The following is an 18,452-nucleotide window of genomic DNA, read 5'->3' as shown; positions in this document are numbered from 1 at the left end:
CTGACCTCCTATTACACGTTCTCTTGTCACCACGCACCGACCTCTACCAGCCGCCAGCCACAGGTGAATTACTCGCATTTTGTGACTCCCCGTCCTTGATGAATGCCTGCCTCCCTCACCAGACCCCAGGATGCCTGGTCCCGCCTATCTAGTTCACCGCAGCCCCACAGCTGACATGTCAGTATGCACCCACTGAACGGGCCTTTTCTTGGTAAATCTGAAAAATATCTGCTTGTCCATCAGGCAACTTAAATATCATCTTTTAACATCCCTGAGAATTCCCCACCTCATTCCAAGTACAGGCGCCTGCTCAGGCAGTTCAGCTACTCTGTGCTCCCATGCTGTCTGTTTCACAAGTTTACTGCAGCCATGATGGCCTTGCATCGTCATCGTCTATTTACCTGCCTCGTTCTCCCTACAAGGCCCAGATTTCCTGTGTTTTATTTGCACTGTATTTCAGCAGCTAGTAGAACCTTTCCATAACTTAGCCGAATGAATGCAAACATTCTCAATAACCTTTGAGGTGGAGAGGGCAGACTTGAGTACTTTGTTTGTAAATGGAGGAAACTGAGGTCTGGAGACTTTAAATGTCTTACCCAAGGTCATAAAGTAGAGCTGGGTCCTAAACTCAAGTCTTCTCATTCCATGACCATGACATCCTGCAAAGTGTCTTTTCCATCAATTCAAATCTTAATTTACGTCTATCACTGGCTCTGTGACCTCAGGAAGGACTAACATTCCTTATCCATAAAATAGGAATAAAAATGACTTCACAGTTCTGTAGCTGAAAATTTCATAATATATCTACAAAAGATTCAGCACTGTGCCTGGAACCTCTATGATCTATTTTACCTTCTTGCAGGCTTTCTATGAAAGACTATATCCTATTGAGGCTTCATGCTTGAGATGAAGGAGGAAGGAAAAAAAATGCTTCTAGCAACCTGTATGTCTGAGTATGACCTCAAAAGATGATCGGAATCCTTGGCCCACAACTCAGTCGCTGTCTTCCTCAGTCTGATTGCCACCATTAAGGCCCCAAACCTACAGGGTCACCTCAATTCCTGAATCATTCTGACGAAACCAGAGTCTAGCCCACCAGCCAGTAAGGCCTAGAACTGGCCGTGGTGACACAGGTTTTGTATCTAATGTTCCTAGTAAAACACCTGCAACTGTGTCCAGCAACTGTCATTCTGGCCATGTCCCTACACCTGAGGAAGTGCTGAAAAGTATGATCTCTCCTGTTTATCAGTGAGATGACTTCATTTTCATTACCCAGGAGTGCTGGCTTAATTTCAGTTTTTTCTACAGAAAACTATTATTTCTAGCAAGTATTTGTTTGCTACTAATTCTATATTTATTTGCTTCTAATTCTTATCAAAGGGATGTATATAGTTGCTTAACGATACGTTTAAAAATTAATTTAACCTGGTAAGTTAAATGGATGGAAGTCACGTGTTCCAAGGGAGCATTACTGATATAGTTACACGGGTTTTGTGGGTAATAGATACTTACAACTTTCCCTGATCATATTTATCTTGGCTGTGCTGTGAGGTTGGGTTTTAGGGACTGAGGACGTATTTCTTAACGTGCTGAAACAGTCTCACTGGTTTGTAAGAAACATCTAAGACTCTCTCCAGAAGAGGGGGGGGTGGCCATCCACTCAAGAGAGTTTTGGTTAATTTCTGAGGCAACTTAACATCCACACCAGGATGCCACACACACCTTCTGGTCATCTGAGCACTAAGGTGATCCATCTGTTCTTAAATAGCAACAAAGAACACCTATATGACAAGTACCTGCCAGCACCCCAAACCTTGACCTGCTCAATTTTCACCGAAGACCGTTAGAAAAAGGATACTAATGAATAGTTATAATATGTTTTCCAAACTTTCTCCTGGACTGCTAGTTTCCAAGTTTCAGAGGGACATGGACACATATGAGAATCCACTGAGATTCCCTCCTTGGAATAAATGAAAATTAGATATAAAATTATCTGTCAATTGTATACCCATAATCACGTGTCTGTGAACTCCGAGGCTCCCTGTGGCTCACTTAACCAATCCCCTGTAGCAGTGGGTCTCAACCTGGCTACACACCAGAACTACCTGGGGAGCAGTAAAAATAAACAAAAACCATGATTCTGGGTTCCATCCTTCAGAATTTTTAAAAGCTTCCTGGATGAATATCTTGATATGCAGAAGGTGTTTAATTTCTTGATTTTTATTTATCTATTTTTTTTTTTTTACAGTGGCATACAAGAGCTGGCTCCTACTAGCTCTGAAAGTTATTGTTAAATATGAAGGAATTTCGTGAGCTGGACAAATATTGGTAGCTTGAATTGCCCATGGAAGCTGTATTTGCAACAGTGGAAATGGGCAAAAGCTACGGATCAGGGTTTTGGAAGGAACTAGGGGAGAGCCTTTTTTTTTTTTTAAACCAGCACATCACTGATTGAGAACCACTGTCCCACTGAATCCAAAAAGTCCAGGTAAAGAATTCTTGCTCTAAGTATTCTAGTTCTTAAACCTGGTAACAAAGAATAACAAAGTAGGCCTTCACAGGGCTGAATATTTGACCACAATATTGTCCTGCTGCCCCTTTTTGCAAAATTGTTTCCACCAAATTTTGTTTTGGCATTTTGCCTTTGGTTTAATCAAGGAATGTTATTTTTTAAAAATTAGCTTTATGAAATCCATTATTGCATATTTTATAGGTATATTTTGAGAAGAGCACTGTACTTACTAACCTTCCTAAGTAACCAAATGAAGCCCCCGTGAGAAACTGTTTTAAAGTTAAATTTAGGGGGAAAAAAACACACAGAGCATTGCCCAGGGGAACCAGAAAATTTTCCCATCATGGACCTTGAGCACCATTGTTTCTTCCTTGCCCTTTAGCTGCCCATTAAGTTTTGACCGTACTTTTCAGCCCATAAATATCCTCCCCCCGCTCCTGGTTATGCCACTGTATTCTAGTTTATATTTCTCCTGGTACTGAGGGTTTATATTTTGCTATATTAATGTATGTTACTTATAATAATAAGGCCTTGTAAATCCTTCATGAAATGAGTCTAGGTATGTTTGAAGCACAAACCTGCTGACTCAGCTTTTGCCTCATTTATGATTTGTATACCATGGTGCTGCTGAGACTCACACTTAGCTAATACTGGAATTACCCAGGGAACCTTAAAAAAATACACATGCCCGGGTCCTATCCTCAGAGATCCTGATTTAACTGATCTAGGATGCAGCCCTGCTATCGGGATTTTTAGATATTCTCCAGGTCTTGCTAATGTGCAGCCAGAATTAAGAATCTAGTTGTATCACCCTCACCCTCCCTTCCCAAATTCCAGTTCGGCTAAGCTTAGAAAGCCCAGGCAGATGAGACCCCTTTCTCTTCCACAAACTTGAGCCAAACCAAGTTTGCCCTATGGATGTGTGAATTCAACTGCTGATTGACCACCTGGGGCCCAGCCCCACAGTCTAGCCAGTTACCCTTGGCCCAAGCCCCAGCACCTCCCAGGCCCATCTTCCCCACCAGCCTCATGGCTGAGTCTGACAAAACATGAAAGAGACAAACAGTTACCAATAAAATTGTGAAGTTTTCCAAAACACTGTTCATCATATATTTCTCTGGTAAGTGTTTGAGCTTGTGGATGAAATTGATCATATATTCACACATCGGGGAGCGGTTTATTCGGTATACAAATCGGCCATTCTCAAACCTTGCATATTCCGTCTGTGAGGGAAAAAGGATTTGAGCATTTGTACACTTTTGACTTCAAAATACATAAGAAAGATATTATCGCCTGTAAAAGCATTTTACTTTCTCAACATGAATCACCTGCTATATGCTGCACTACTTATGTAGTTTACTTCATTTTAAAAAATCCTATCTCCAAACTTAACACCATACTCAGAATCCATTATTTTTCTGGAAATTTTTTTTTTTAAACTTGGGAAGATCCCACTGAAGCACTTAGAAATAAGAAAGACACTCTTAGATACTCTGGATCAAAGAGGAATTTAAAAAGAAATTACAAGCTATCTAAAGAGTAATGAAAAAGAAAATATTTACATCAAACTTTTGGGACTCAATGAAGCTATACTTGCAGGAAAGCAGCTTCCTGTCTTCATCTTTAAAGATGAAAAGTTATAGAACTTAGTACACATCTTAGAAAATTAATAAACCCTACAAAATAAACCCAAACCGGTGAAAACCAGGAATAGGAAATTAATAAAGAAAAAAGCTCAAATCAATACAAAGGAAATTTTTTTAAAGATTTTTTTTTTTGATGTGGACCTTTTTTTTTTTTTAAAGTCTTTATTGAATCTGTTACAATATTACTTCTGTTTTATGGTTTTTGGTTTTTTGGCCACGAAGTATGTGGGATTCCAGTTCCCTGACCAGGGATCGAACCCGCACCCCCTGCATTGGAAGGCGAAGACGTAACCACTGGACTGCCAGGGAAGTCCTGCAAAGGAAATTTAAAATGTAGACAGGATATAAAAACTAGTTCTTTAGAAAGACAAAATAAAATAAATAAACCCTTCACAATCTTAAGAAGGAGAAGAAAGAAAAGAGACAAAAGCACAATTACATTATTGTTCAGAAGATTTAGAGGAGGTTATTTCATGTAACTCTTTGGCAACCAACCAAACAACCAACCAATCAATCAATAAAAGCAAAGGAAAACCTAGAGGACAGGATGATTTCCCAGCAAAGTACAAATTGCTAATACTGAACCAAAAAGAAGTAGAAAACTCCAATAGGTCAATTACTGTGGAAATGACTAAAAACTATTTAGAAATCTACCACCAAAAAAGGTCCCAAGACCAAATGGTTTCACAGCTAAGTTTTCTATAATCTTTAAAGAACAGTTATTTTCAATGTTATTCAAACTATGCTATACCATAGAAAAAGATAGGTATTCCAATTATTTTTATGAAATTGATGTATATTCAATACCAAAAGTTGATAGTTTATAAAAAAGAAAAGTATAGATTAATATCACTTATGAGGTGCAAACATTTTATGTAAAATAGCAAACAATGCATCAAAGTATCCAAAGTAGAACTTTCTTCAGAATGCTGTGGTGGTTCATAGACAGGACATGTGTTAACTCATGATGTCAACAAATTGGAGAAAAATCACATAGTAAGAGTTGCTGAAAAGGCATCTGATAAAATATTGCAGCTATTACTAATAAAAAAAATTTAAGTAAAATAGGAATAGAAAGAAAGAATTTAAATATAAAATAAAGACCATTTATGAAAACCAATAATAAGTTTAATCCCAAACGTCAAAACATCAAAACTATTTCTATTGACATCAGTAACCATACAAGGATACTCACCATCACTATTTCTTTTATTTCTTTTTACAACTGTGTTGGAAGTTTTAGCAAATGAAGAGAAGGTGAGAAAATAATAATAGTAATAATAATAAAAGTGTCATGAACATTGGAAACGAAGAGATAAAATAAAGTCTTCTCTTTTTGCTGCTGCTAAGATAATACAACAGAGAAAACCCATGAATCTAGGGGGCAAAACCCGCTAGAGATAAATAAGAGAATATGGTAAGATGGCCAAATAGAATATAGATATGCAAAAACTAGGAGCTTTCTTCTATTCTAGTAATTAAAATCTGGAAATTGGAAATTGTATTAACAAATTATATAATATTTAGAGATATATTTAACAAGAAAGGGATAAACCTATATATGAAAACTGTAAAATCTTATTAAAATAGATAAAATGAGATAGAAATGCAAATAGGTTCTTGATTGGAAAGGTTTAATATCAATAACATATCAATCTGTCCCCAAATAATATCTAAATCTAATGCAATTACAATTAGGTTGCTCAGGACTTCCCTGGCAGTCCAGTGGTTAAGACTCCACACTTCCACTGCAGGGGGCGCGGGAAGATCCTATATGCCGCGTGATGCGGCCAAAAAACAAAACCCAAAAAAACGATTAGGTTGCTCAAACAAGATTTTTGTTTTTCTTTACATTTTTAAAATGATCTCATAGTTTGGAAGAATAAATGCTGGCTACCTGCCTAGAAAATATATGAAAAAGAAGAGCAGTGAGACTGACTTGCCCCAGCAGATATCAGAACATGCTATAAAGCCACTGTAATCACATCAACACAATACTGGGACATGTAGAGATAAATAGAGGGTGGAATAGAATAGACTCCAGGAACAGCCCCCAGTATATGCAGTAACTTAAAGGGGACAGATCCACTCAGTTGGAAAATAAATGATTTAATAAATGATTTTGACACAAATGCCTATCTATTTGGGAGAAAATATAAGCAGACTCCCATTTCACACCAAATGCAGAAATATACTCCAAGCAGATTAAAGGCTTAATTACAAAACTCCACCTGCCACACCACAGCACTTTCTCCATGAAAATGCCTGGGATTTCATCAGTCGAAGACAACCTTTCCCTGTTCCCTGAACTTATAAAGAGATTTGGGAATGTTAGCTGAGGATGAACTGAAGAATAATTTGACATCTGGGAAACTGAGTTACTTATCTGGTTCATCTTTTCTCACAGGTACCTGCCCAGGCAGGAAGTCCATCTACAGGTAAGCCCTGACAACTTGGCCATTTGGTAGCAACGGTAACACTAACCTTCCGTGCTCCCAACCACCAGCAGGTACCTTTGCTTCCTCCTTCTCAGGGGAGATGGAGGTCACGAGGCTCCAGGTCTCCCAGCTGTGTCTCATTACACAGCCACATTCTCACCCACCCTCTCCTTGGACTTCCCAGACACTCCGTTGAGCTGGTTCCCCGCCCCCCGCCACCCTTCTTTGTCCTCGGCTTCTCTGTTCATGTCTCCCTTTCCACCTACCCCTAGGTCTGGCTGCCACTCTCCAAACTTAATCTTTATCCCTATTTTCCTTGCTATTCCCTCTCTGCAGCTAGCTCTCCATTCCCACAGCTTTGATTATCCTTAATGCTTAGGATTCTCAATTGATATTTTCAGTCTTTACCTGTCTCCCAAATCCTAGTGTTGTATCTATATTCGTCCCTGACTATTTCCAGTTGAACATCTTATTTACTTATCTCTGCTGGTGGCTGCACTGTCCTTCTAAGCATAAAACATGTGATCTTTGACTCTTCCTCCTCTTTAATATTTAATATCCAGTCAGTTTCTAAGTACCATTCAAAGTGTCTCCCTGGATTCCCACTACCACCCTTTTAGTAAAGCTCATGACACATAAGCTTACAGCTACCATCTAGTCAACTCACTTACATCCTCCTCTACCAGCATAACCCTCCTTAACACCATTCTCAGGATGCCCATCCTGTGCTCGGGAAGCTATGAGGGCCTGCAGCATCCCAAATCCTCCTTGTTCAGCCCAAAGTCTTGAAAAACATCTCCTGCTCCCTCTCTCCACCCAATGCATCCTCTCTCTCACGTCTCAACACAAAGTCAGGTAGGGCTCCTGGACCTGAGAGGTCCTGGACGTCTGTGAATAAACACCACTCACTGAGCATGGATGAATTGGGTGATGGGTAGAAGACAACGGAAACCACAACTCTAAATGAAATATCACCTGCAAACATTATTCACAAAAAGCAACCCACCCCGGTAAAATGAACATCCATTTTTTGAAGCGGAGGGAGGCATGAACTATAAAAGCCATAAATAGCTTTTTGGTCCCAGTATGTACTGAAATATATTTAAAACAATTAAGATGAAGGGAGTGGAAATGGCAAAAGCAAAAACCAAACTCAAGGCATCAGGGTTCTAGAAGGCAGGTGCCAATCAGCTCAGGACCACCTTGGTTGTTATCAAGATGCCTGGAAGTGCCCTTGAACCTGGAACCTGGGGTAGAAGGGGTACCATCTACTGGGCAGCAGGGTCTATCTCTAACAGATTCCGTATCAGCCCCCCTGCATCCCCCCATCCCAAGGCCTCCTGCAGGACTGACACACTGGCAAGCACAGGGCTGGTTTCAGACAGTCGGAGGGCTGGCACGGGATTACTCCTGGCCTTCTTTCTTTCAGTTGCTTTCAAATCATTTTGCCTTCTTAGAAGTAATGGCGGGGGGGGGGGGGGTGGGGAGGAGTGGTAGGGGAAGGAGAAGACACCAGAAAAATAAAACCCTCTGCCCCAGTTTAGTTTTAAAGGAAGGCGACAGGCCGCCCTGAATGAAGGTTCCAGCATACAGAGGCCAACTTACCTCTACTTTTTCTACTACTTGCTTCCCAAAGGAGCAAACTTTGGTGGAACAGGTGACTGTCATATTCTCAGAACTCTCATACTGACTGGTCACGCCGTAAAAAGCCCCGGCATCATCTTGAATACTGCAGTTTAAATCAGCCTGTTGGAAATGAGATGGAGGTGGGGATTACTCTCTCATCGCAGGAGTCAAAGCAGTAACCATCCGGGTAAGACCTCCACCATGCTGGCTGGAGGGCAGTAGAGGGCCGGGGTGGCTCAGAGAGGTGGTGAGGTGACGCCCCGCTAGAAACAAGTTCTATGGCTCACTGGTTATTTTTTGAAGAGAATGCTAGTTTGGGCAGTCTTCCCTTGAAATAATGACATGCTATATGTATGTTTCATTTTACTTTCTTGCATTCAGTATAGAATACTACATATCCTTGTAATAAGAGATTCATGAGGTCTCTGAAATATGTGCAGAAAGCAGCATATGAATTGTATTCATATTCACTAATCTGTAGATATAGTTAAAAGAACAGGAGAATCTGTAGCTGACTGGCCATTTGTTATATATGTAAAAACAGATACTTCATTTACAAATTACAGCACCCAGAGGGGAAATGGTTCCTATTAAAGACTGGCTTACAAAGATGCAAAATAATTAATACAACATACTTTTATGATTACTTAGTAAGTGAGGCTCATGCTAGAAACAATACAGGACGATAAGCCAATATGGGATGTACAGAAAATAGCTTTAACTTAGATAGAAAATAAGTACCGTGTCAAAGGTACTCAGTTCGGACAATGGAAGCATTATTTTCAATTAAGGGTATTTACTTTCAGGATGGTTAAGATTTGAACATGCGGAGAAGGGCTGAGAGAACGCTTGCACAGAAGCAGCCTGGAGTGCTTCATTCTAGCTACACCGTGAGGACTAAGGAGACAGGGAGGAATGAGTTTGGAAATGCAACAAGGGCCCAGGTAGAGGAGGGCTAAGTAGGGGTACGGGTTGTATCCTGTAGGAAATGGGGACCTCTTGAAAGTGTTGACATAAGGCAATGAGGTGATCAGAGCTGAGCTTCAAGGAGAAATGTCTCAGCGTGGTATAATGTTCACTGCAGAGGGAGGCTGGGAGGCTGCTGCAGCGGCTAGATCACTGACGGACGGTCCCCTTCCCTCAAATATCTACTGACCCTTTCCTGCACACTAGGCACTGGGTGTGGAGCTGGGGATCAACGAGCCCACACAGCTTACGATTTAGGAAGGAGGACATCGCAACAGAAATAAGCACTCCTGAGATGGGCAGAGAGTCATGAGAACAAACAGGGGGGAGGGAGCCCTTGGGGTCAGGGAAGCTTCTGATGATGATGCAGCTCAGATCCAAAGAGAGAAGAGCTGGCATGGGCCGGTGGATCATGCTGTAAGAGAGTGTATAAAGGGCGCTTGGCCAGAAACAAGGCTGGAACAGAGACAGCAAGGAGAGAGGGTAGCTGGGGAGGTGGGGGGGCGTGGAGGGGTGTGGGGGAGGGGCTTACATCCTAAAACCAAGGGACATATGAGTTTCAAGTACATAGGATAGGGCCAGTGACAGTTTAGGATCAGATCTGCAATCCAGAAAGGCACCCCTGACCACAGCTTGGAGACTCGAGAAGAGAGTGAGAATGGATGAGTGAGGTGTGTCGGGAGGCCTGGAAGAAGTTCCAGATGAGGCATATGGTACCTGGGCTACTAGGGTGGCTGCAGAGAAAGAGAGGTGGATCTGACACACAGCGAGACTATATCTTGCGAGGTTTGGCACGTTTTGGCTAGCTAATTTTAATACCTTGACAGGCACTAACCGCCATGAAGACCTGAGTCAGCCTATATATATTTTTAATAAGGATCTGCGTTTCAATTTCCCTCTTGAATTGAGTATCAGGAGAATCTCCATTTCCTTAGGTAAAACTTCGGATATGCTGGCTTCAAATAAAAAGGACAATATACTTTATATTCCCTTTTCTTATGTGCCAAGAAATTCAAAGCTAAATTAAGTGTCCAACTATAGTCATGAACTTATTCTAGGTACTTCTAATAACTACTAACAACCAGTGTCCAGCTCCTGTTACTGGATTCCAATCTACTTTTACTTGTACTTGTCCAGTTTTACATTATCCATAAATTTAGTAATGCTCCCTCACATTTTGTTTTTTGGAATTTTATGGGGCATAAATTGCAAATAATTAAAAATGCCCCAGGTGTGTCTTTTGCTCACATTCAAAGGTTTGACATTTAGCTCCATGAGAGAGCACTTTAGCAGGGAACGATGGAGGTCTTACCCTGAGATCTGTATCTCAGCTCCTTAAGGCTGAAGACAGGCCCGTGAGTCTACGTGGGCTCCAACCTCCAGTACAGAAAGATAGCAGTGTATCCTAGGCACACAGGAGCTCTGACACTGGGTTGTCATCCAGCCTTACAGGGCGGGTATCACCTGTTGTGAACTGAGAGAGGGCCTTCCAGAACTCTGAGCTGGTCCTGCCACCAGCTGAGAACACAGAGCTCTGAGAAGTGGCTCAGGTGTTCTGCGGGGGTGGGATGACCAGTGATGTTCTTTGTGGGACTGATGCTCTTACTATTATGATGTAGTTTGTGCCAACAAGGTTTAACTTAAAAAAAAAAAAAAAAAGTAAAAATATGCATGTGGTAAGTAAAGGAAAAAAAAAACTGTAATCTATTTCTCAAGTGTCCTTTTAGAGATATTTAGCGTTTAGATATTCAAACATACACATTCCCTATTTTCTGTACAAATTGTAGCATTCTTCTAAACCTGGCTATAAATAGATACTTCTTAGAATTCACATAGTACTGATATAGAATACCAGTTTTTAAAAGAACAGCCCTTTAAAAAACTGAACAGCCACACTTTTTGGTGGCTGCATATTATTCCATTATACAGATGCACCATAATTTAACATGTGCTCTACTGATGAATATTTAGAATGCTTCCCAACAACAATGCAATAATAAGTTAAGTGGAACAGGAAAGGTCCATTTTAAATTACTTTTACTTTGTTTTCATTCAATTTAAAAAAACTCCCTGCTTTGAAAATGAGAATTAATGGGCCATAAACACACTGTTAGTAACTAATACTGCAATTTAAACAAACTCATTTTGATGTAATCAAGTTGTTGTGAAGGACTGGTGAACAATCAAAAGCAGTCTGGTGTTTGTGGTGTAAGGGGTGGAGTGTGGGAAGGAGCACAGGGAAATTAGCAATGTGCAGGGGAGTCAACAGGAGAGTACATGGGATTGGGTTACTTTTTAAAAACTATCAACTTCAAATTACATCAACTTAACCAGGAGGGAGGTTTCTTAAGAATTGCATCTCAACTCCCTAGGCACAGTGTTTTATTTTCTTTCATTTTTTTCAATGCTCCATTTTTCACTTTATTTACTTCAGTGGCAGCATTTTTTTATATACAATTTTTAAAGGTTACATTCCATTTACAGTTATTACAAAATATTGGCTACATTCCTGTGTTGTACAGTACATCCTTGAGCCTATCTTACTTACACCCAATAGTTTGTACCTCCCACTCTGCCACCCCTATATTGCCCCCCCGCCCCCATACTGGTAACCACTAGTTTGTTCTCTATATCTCTATATTTTGTTATATTCACTAGTTTGTTGTATTTTTTAGATTCCACATATAAGCGATATCATACAGTATTTATCTTTTTCTGTCTGACTTATTTCACTTAGCATAATGCAGTGGCATTATTTTTGACAAGCAAAAGATTTACAATGTAAACAAACTACGAGTCTTAAAATCTAAAGCAAGCATAGAAATAAATATACAAAATAATCCATCCATACATACAAATTCAAAATGTCACCCAAGTTTAGAATGGCATTCACCATAATTTGATGTTAGCAAAATTGCAGAAAATTTTCACAGCTTTTATGTTTCCACCTCTATGAGTTTCCATGCTTAAGTAATACTGGTGCTATAGCAGTGGCACACCTAGTAGATTTGACACTTAGAGTGGATCATTTTTAAGACCCCCTTCCTTTGACAAAATTATCTTAAGTAATAATCAGCACTGTTTCACCGTTTTAAACTTTAAACACAAAAACTCTGAAAGTGGTAACAGAGAATGAAGTAACTCTAGTTCTACTTTTTCGTCTTCATAACTACTGTGCCCATTTCCAAATCACAGAAGCAGCAGCACTGTGCGGAATGTGGCTCCAACGATTCCAAACTGTTAGAACTTACTCTAGAATATAAGACTGAGTCTTGGGGCTTCCCTGGTGGCGCAGTGGTTGAGAATCTGCCTGCCAATGCAGGGGACACAGGTTCGAGCCCTGGTCTGGGAAGATCCCACATGCCGCGGAGCAGCTGGGCCTGTGAGCCACAACTACTGAGCCTGCGCATCTGGAGCCTGTGTTCCGCAACAAGAGAGGCCGCAATAGTGAGAGGCCCGCGCACCGCGATGAAGAGTGGCCCCCGCTCGCCGCAACTAGAGAAAGCCCTCGCACAGAAACGAAGACCCAACACAGCCAAAAATAAATTAAAAAAAAAAAAAAAAGACTGAGTCTTTAATCACATGTGTTATTAAAGAATAAGTACCATAATGGATAAGCAATATAAGTGTGCTAGTTTGAAGCATATATATATGTGTCTATACATATATACGAAATAAAATATATATGAAATATATATACGAAATAAAAGCCCAACACAAACTTTACCAGTTGTTTAAGGCTTAGGCCAACAAAGGATTTTTTCTTTTTGAGGAATATTTTATTGATAGCATTGTTTAGAACTGCGGGCACAGTGTGATAATAAAAATGACAACCATTTTTAGATGGTTTTGCCATATAAACTTCTCTGCAATGAACCTCCTTAATGCCTGCACCTGGGGCAGACCATTCCCACCCTCTCACCTTTGGTTCACCACTGTCCCTTAGAATTCCCTAAATAATTTAATTAGTTTTAATTCGGAATGGATGACCCGTAGGTACAATGACAGGAAGTATCAAAAATGAAGGTATTCAAGAATTCACATTATGAAACTCCACCATCTGAAACAATCTCAACAAAGTATGAGTTTTAAAGTTGTTAGGATTAACTTTTTTACATAAAATTCAAGTAGAACATACATTCAGAGAAGTGTACAAATCACAAGTTTACAGACTGATTAATTTTTATAAAGTGAACACGCCCTTGTAACCAGCACCCAGATGAGGAAATAGAAGCCCCCTCATCCATGCTCCCTTTCAGTACAGTCAAACCCCCCATGTCACAAGAGTAACCTTCATCCTAAAATACTGTACGTTAATCTTGTCTGGTTTCGTGAACGTTTCACGAGTGGAATCACATAGTGTTGATTCCTCTGTGTTTAGTTCTATTTGTGCAGCGTTACAGTGTGAGAGCCATCCATGCTGTGGTGTGTAGTTAATCTATCCTTGTCACTGTAGAGTACTCCACTGAATGGACTATACCACCACCTATCTCTTCTACGGATGGACATTTACAATGTTTCCAAATTGAACCTATCATGAAGAGCGCTACTCTGAACATTCAGGGATATGCATTTGATGAACTCATGTGTGCACTCCTGTTAGGTGTTCCTAGGAGTGGAACTGCTGGTCCTGAGATCTATGTGCATTTTCAGCTTTCATTTAGATAAAAGGAACAGATGGTTTTTGAATTATCTTGCTTTTCTTAAAAAAGTTTGAGACAACTTTGATTTAATTATTAGTGTATATTTAATAGGTTAGATTTTAAAAGACTTCTCAACTAACAGTAAATAAGCAATTTGCTATTACAACTGCTTTGCAGTTACTTTTGAACATGGAAAATAATTACACAGCCATCCAACCATATCACAGTTGTTCTTTGGGAATTTTCTAGGAGGAGGTATTGATGTGAAAGATAATTATCTGTCAGCTGATGATATTATGAATATCCCAGAAAGAAATGTGGTCACTGAACTCCCGTGGAGCAAAGGTAATATCAAAGAAAGAATGCTAACATTAAATCAGCAGCAGAGGAGGCAAACTCTGTAATGAGTCTACGATTTGTGCTGAGTTCATTATCCACCCTCTCGACTCATTTTTCCCAACTGAAAACTCAGGGCAAACCTATTTCATATAGTTCTGAAGGCAAGAAAATGAGGGAAAAAATGCTGGTATCAGACACACAAACTATTTTTGCCTAATCAGCTCTTATCTGATCACAGGATATTTTCTAAAAGCAAATAAATATAAAAATCCAAGGAACAGGGACTTCCCTGGTGGTGTAGTGGTTAAGAATCCCTCTCCCAATGCAGGGGACACGGGTTCGAGCCCTGGTCCGGGAAGATCCCACATGCCGCGGAGCAACTAAGCCCGTGCGCCACAACTCCTGAGCCTGAGCTCTAGAGCCCACGAGCCACAATTACTGAGCCCATGTGCTGCAACTACTGAAGCCCGCGTGCCTAGAGCCTGTGCTCTGCAAAAAGAGAAGCCACCGCAATGAGAAGCCTGTGCACCACAACGAAGAGTAGCCCCCGCTCGCCACAACCAGAGAAAGCCCGCACACAGCAACAAAGACCCAACGCAGACAAAAATAAATAAATAAATAAATAAATAAATAAATAAATTAATTAATTAATTAAAAAAAAAATCCAAGGAACAACTAGAACCCAGCAAACTTATCTTCCCAACAAATTCCAAATTCAAACGATATCCTATCCTCTGGGGATAACCCAGCTGTTGGGGCCCAGGGCAGGCCGTTCCAAAATGTGCCTCAATGGCATACTTGATTATTTTCGATTAAAGTTACTTAAGAAACAACCAACGGAAGAGGGCCACTCTGACCCTCCCCTTGGTCTCCCTGAAAGCAGGAAATAAATCTCTCATATGAAAGGTATACTTCCTGCATCTGGAGGTAGAAGGACACCCTTATCGCCAGAGATAGAGAATTTAGTGCCAAGAAGCCTTTTAAACAAACCTTGTTACTTTAAAAATTTACTTCCCCAAGCCCAAGCCCTGTTTAGATTCTTCACTAATTAAGCACCCCAAACCTACGTCTCTTTGTCCTGTGATTCCTCACAAATTTATCGTTTGTCTAAAAAGTATAATAGATGCCTGCTTCAGCCACTTCTTAGGTCCCATTTCTGTGTGAACTCCATTGCCATGAATTAAAAATTTGTTTCTTTTTCTCCTATTAATCTGTCTTGTGTCAATTTTATTTTCAGTCCAGCCACAAGAACTCAAGAGGGGTAGAAGGGGAAATTTCCCCCTCCCTAGCTGGTCATAGGCCATGTTCTAAGAGGAAAAAAACCCCAAAAAACAAAAAAACAAGCACCTTGCCGATGTGACTGGAGAGGGCAAGTCCAGGCAAACGGGCCCTTCTGAGGAATCTTTGCCCATTTTGCCCTAGAACAGAGACCCTCCATATGAACTGGGTTCAGAGACCAGCTCCTTCTCCTACCACCTAAGGCAGGAGTCCTTTCTACAGTAACCTGACCTGCGCTGCCTTCTGGCTAAATACTACCTTCAGATACAGGAAAATCATTACTTTAATAAAATACTCACCATGTCCCGGGCAGACCTAATTGTTAGAGAGTTCTTTATCCTGTTGTATTAGTCTTCTACTGCTGCTTTAACAAACTACCACAAATTTAGTGACTTAAAACACCACCAATTTATGATCTTCTACTTCTGTAGGTCGGACATCCAATATGGGTCTCACCAGGCTGAGATCAAGTATTGGTGGAGCTGTGTTCGTTTCTGGAGGCTCTGGGGAGGGATCGGGTTCTTTGCCTCTTTCAGCTTCCACATTCCTTGTCTCTTAGCTCCTTGCCCCATTTTCAAAGCCAGCAACACCAGGCTGAGTTCTCACACTGCCAGCTGTCATCTCTCTAGACCTCTTCTCTTGCCTCCCTCTGCCACTTTTAAGGAAACTTGTGATTTACCCACTCACATAACCCAAGATATTTCCCTGTCTGCTCTTAGCGACCCCCACTCCCCCTTTCCATGTAATCTAACACATCCCCTAACACTGTAATAAGAACTCGGACACGCTGCTGCCTACCACACCCGTTAAGTTGCAATCGGCTTCCCAGCCGCTTCCACCTACAGCTCTGCCTTCTGGAATCACGCAGGCCTAAGAACACTGCTGTAAGACAATCCTGCAACCGTCTTTCATTTCCCCCCTCATCTCACCTTTCCACTCCCCCTTCTCACCCACAGAGTTCTTCAGGTCCTATCTGCTTCCTAGGATCCAAGTTCCACGTTTATTTTTATTTATTTTTTAATTAATTAATTAATTAATTAATTAATTAATTAATGACTGTGTTGGGTCTTCGTTTCTGTGCGAGGGCTTTCTCCAGTTGTGGCAAGCGGGGGCCACTCTTCATCGCGGTGTGCGGGCCTCTCACTATCGCGGACTCTCTTGTTGCGGAGCACAGGCTCCAGACGTGCAGGCTCAGTAATTGTGGCTCGCAGGCCCAGCTGCTCCGCGGCATGTGGGATCTTCCCAGACCAGGGCTCGAACCCGTGTCCCCTGCATTGGCAGGCGGATTCTCAACCACTGCGCCACCAGGGAAGCCCTCCACGTTTATTTTTATTGAACTCCATCCTGACTTCAGACCTCCCTTCCATCTAGTCCAGAGACTTGAGAATCCTGAGTCTTCACTTGTCATCATCTCATCTCAGACACCTGATGGACAGCACGGACAGCGGTCACTCCTCTGCGTCTCACTTTCCTCATCTCTAACCTCAGAGAAGATCTGTTTCCAAAGGCCACCATTGTGATGAGAAGAGAGAACGTATACGAGACCCATCTGTAAACGGAAACGTGCCACATAAACGTAAACGATGACCACTCCTGTCAACCCAGGGACTTCAACACAGACCTGGACAGAGATTAAAGACAGAGCCTCAAGTCACATCTCCAGAGGTGTGACCCAAAGTAGATGGTGGTTCATAACCAACAAACAAGATAAAAGCTTTCCCCCCAGAGCCAGTCTGAGTCCCAATCCATGCTTATCAGGTGAATAGCACAGATGCAGCAATGGCTTTTTTCAAACAGAAAAATTAGTACTTTTTCTGATTTGTGAGTTTATACCAAGCCTTAGGTTTTAGGCATAACTGCTCAAACAGGTACAAAATTACAATCTTTCCCACAAAGATATGATTAGAGATGTCATGAAATCCTGCCTGGAAGCAAAAAAGGCCATTATTAATAAATGTGTGGGGAATGAATTAAAAACTTGAGGATCTATATGTGGGCAAGTCCTGGAAAACAGTGTAAGGTCGAAGTAGAAGCAGGTTACAATGCTAGGCAGAGAAAGCTGACTGCACCAGACAGCAGGGAAACAAAAAAGTGAAACATTAAATTTCCTCAAATTCTTCCCTAAATAATCCTTCTCTTACACGCTTGTTACTTCTGCAGCTGAGACATGTAAGTCACAAGACAAGACTTCGGCTTGGTTTCTCCTCTGTTACCTCTCACTCAGAGAGTGTATTTGTTCATGGATGTGTTCCACTGCTTCATTTCATGTTTTTGAAATTGAAGAAGAAAAAAAAAAAAAGCAATATTCTTCAAAGAATGATTCTTCCCATTTCATGGGTGAGGAAAACAAGGCCTAGCCCAGTTACGTAGGATCCAGAGCCCTCTGAGGGGAGGGCTGGGCCAGGGAAGCAGCTCTGCAAAACCTCAGGCCTCTGGAAACCTGGCTCCAGGTGCCTGAAGGACAGGGAAATGAGCGTGAGGGTTGCCAAGGGCTGAATGGGATGGTGCAGCTCAGGCAGAGGCAGCATTTGGCTGACGACAACTACTTTGTCACTGGCCTCAGAAAGAAAAGGCCTGCAGGAAGAAAGAGGAAGCAGATCAGTCCAAAGGCAGGGGAGAGGGCCTGGGCACCGGGTAGGAAAGGAGCAGGCTGCAGACACTCCCTTCCCACCCGCCTCTCCCTTCCACCTGGAGGGCTTGGAAGGGCTGGGCAGGAATTACTTGGTTGCAAAAATGAAAACATCAAGAGGATTGTCCCTGACAAGAGACAGTATAATAGGCACTGACGGATGCAAGGAGACGCTGGCATTTTCAAACCACTACTTTGAAACTCTCCTCTTCATCTTCTCCCAGCCATGATCAAAGGACCAAGATTTCAAATTGTGAAGCAATTTTTTCCAATGGCAGCATCTGGCTCCTTGGCAGGCAGCGCTGGGAGCCGGGCCCTGTCGTGGGCGTCCATCCAGGCCTGCCACGTGGTGAGGCTCGGCCAGGCAGGGCACCA

The 18,452-nt window shown here is 41.6% G+C and overlaps 1 protein-coding gene across 10 annotated transcripts in view; it reads right to left on the bottom strand.

Annotated features, from left to right (window-relative positions):
- The window catches only part of TEAD1 (TEA domain transcription factor 1), a 264,283-nt gene that overhangs the window by 9,690 nt on the left and 236,141 nt on the right, over positions 1-18,452 (bottom strand). For all 10 annotated transcript variants that reach the window (XM_068554725.1, XM_068554722.1, XM_068554723.1 and 7 more), the window contains 2 exons: positions 8,202-8,342; positions 3,583-3,735 (listed from right to left, as the gene is read on the bottom strand). In XM_068554725.1, the coding sequence (XP_068410826.1) occupies positions 3,583-3,735; positions 8,202-8,342 (294 nt within the window). The remainder of the gene's footprint in view (positions 1-3,582; positions 3,736-8,201; positions 8,343-18,452) is intronic.

Source organism: Eschrichtius robustus, chromosome 11 (assembly GCF_028021215.1).
Source record: "Eschrichtius robustus isolate mEscRob2 chromosome 11, mEscRob2.pri, whole genome shotgun sequence".
Taxonomy (NCBI): Eukaryota; Metazoa; Chordata; class Mammalia; order Artiodactyla; family Eschrichtiidae; genus Eschrichtius; species Eschrichtius robustus.
This window is presented reverse-complemented; position numbering and strand designations above follow the sequence as displayed.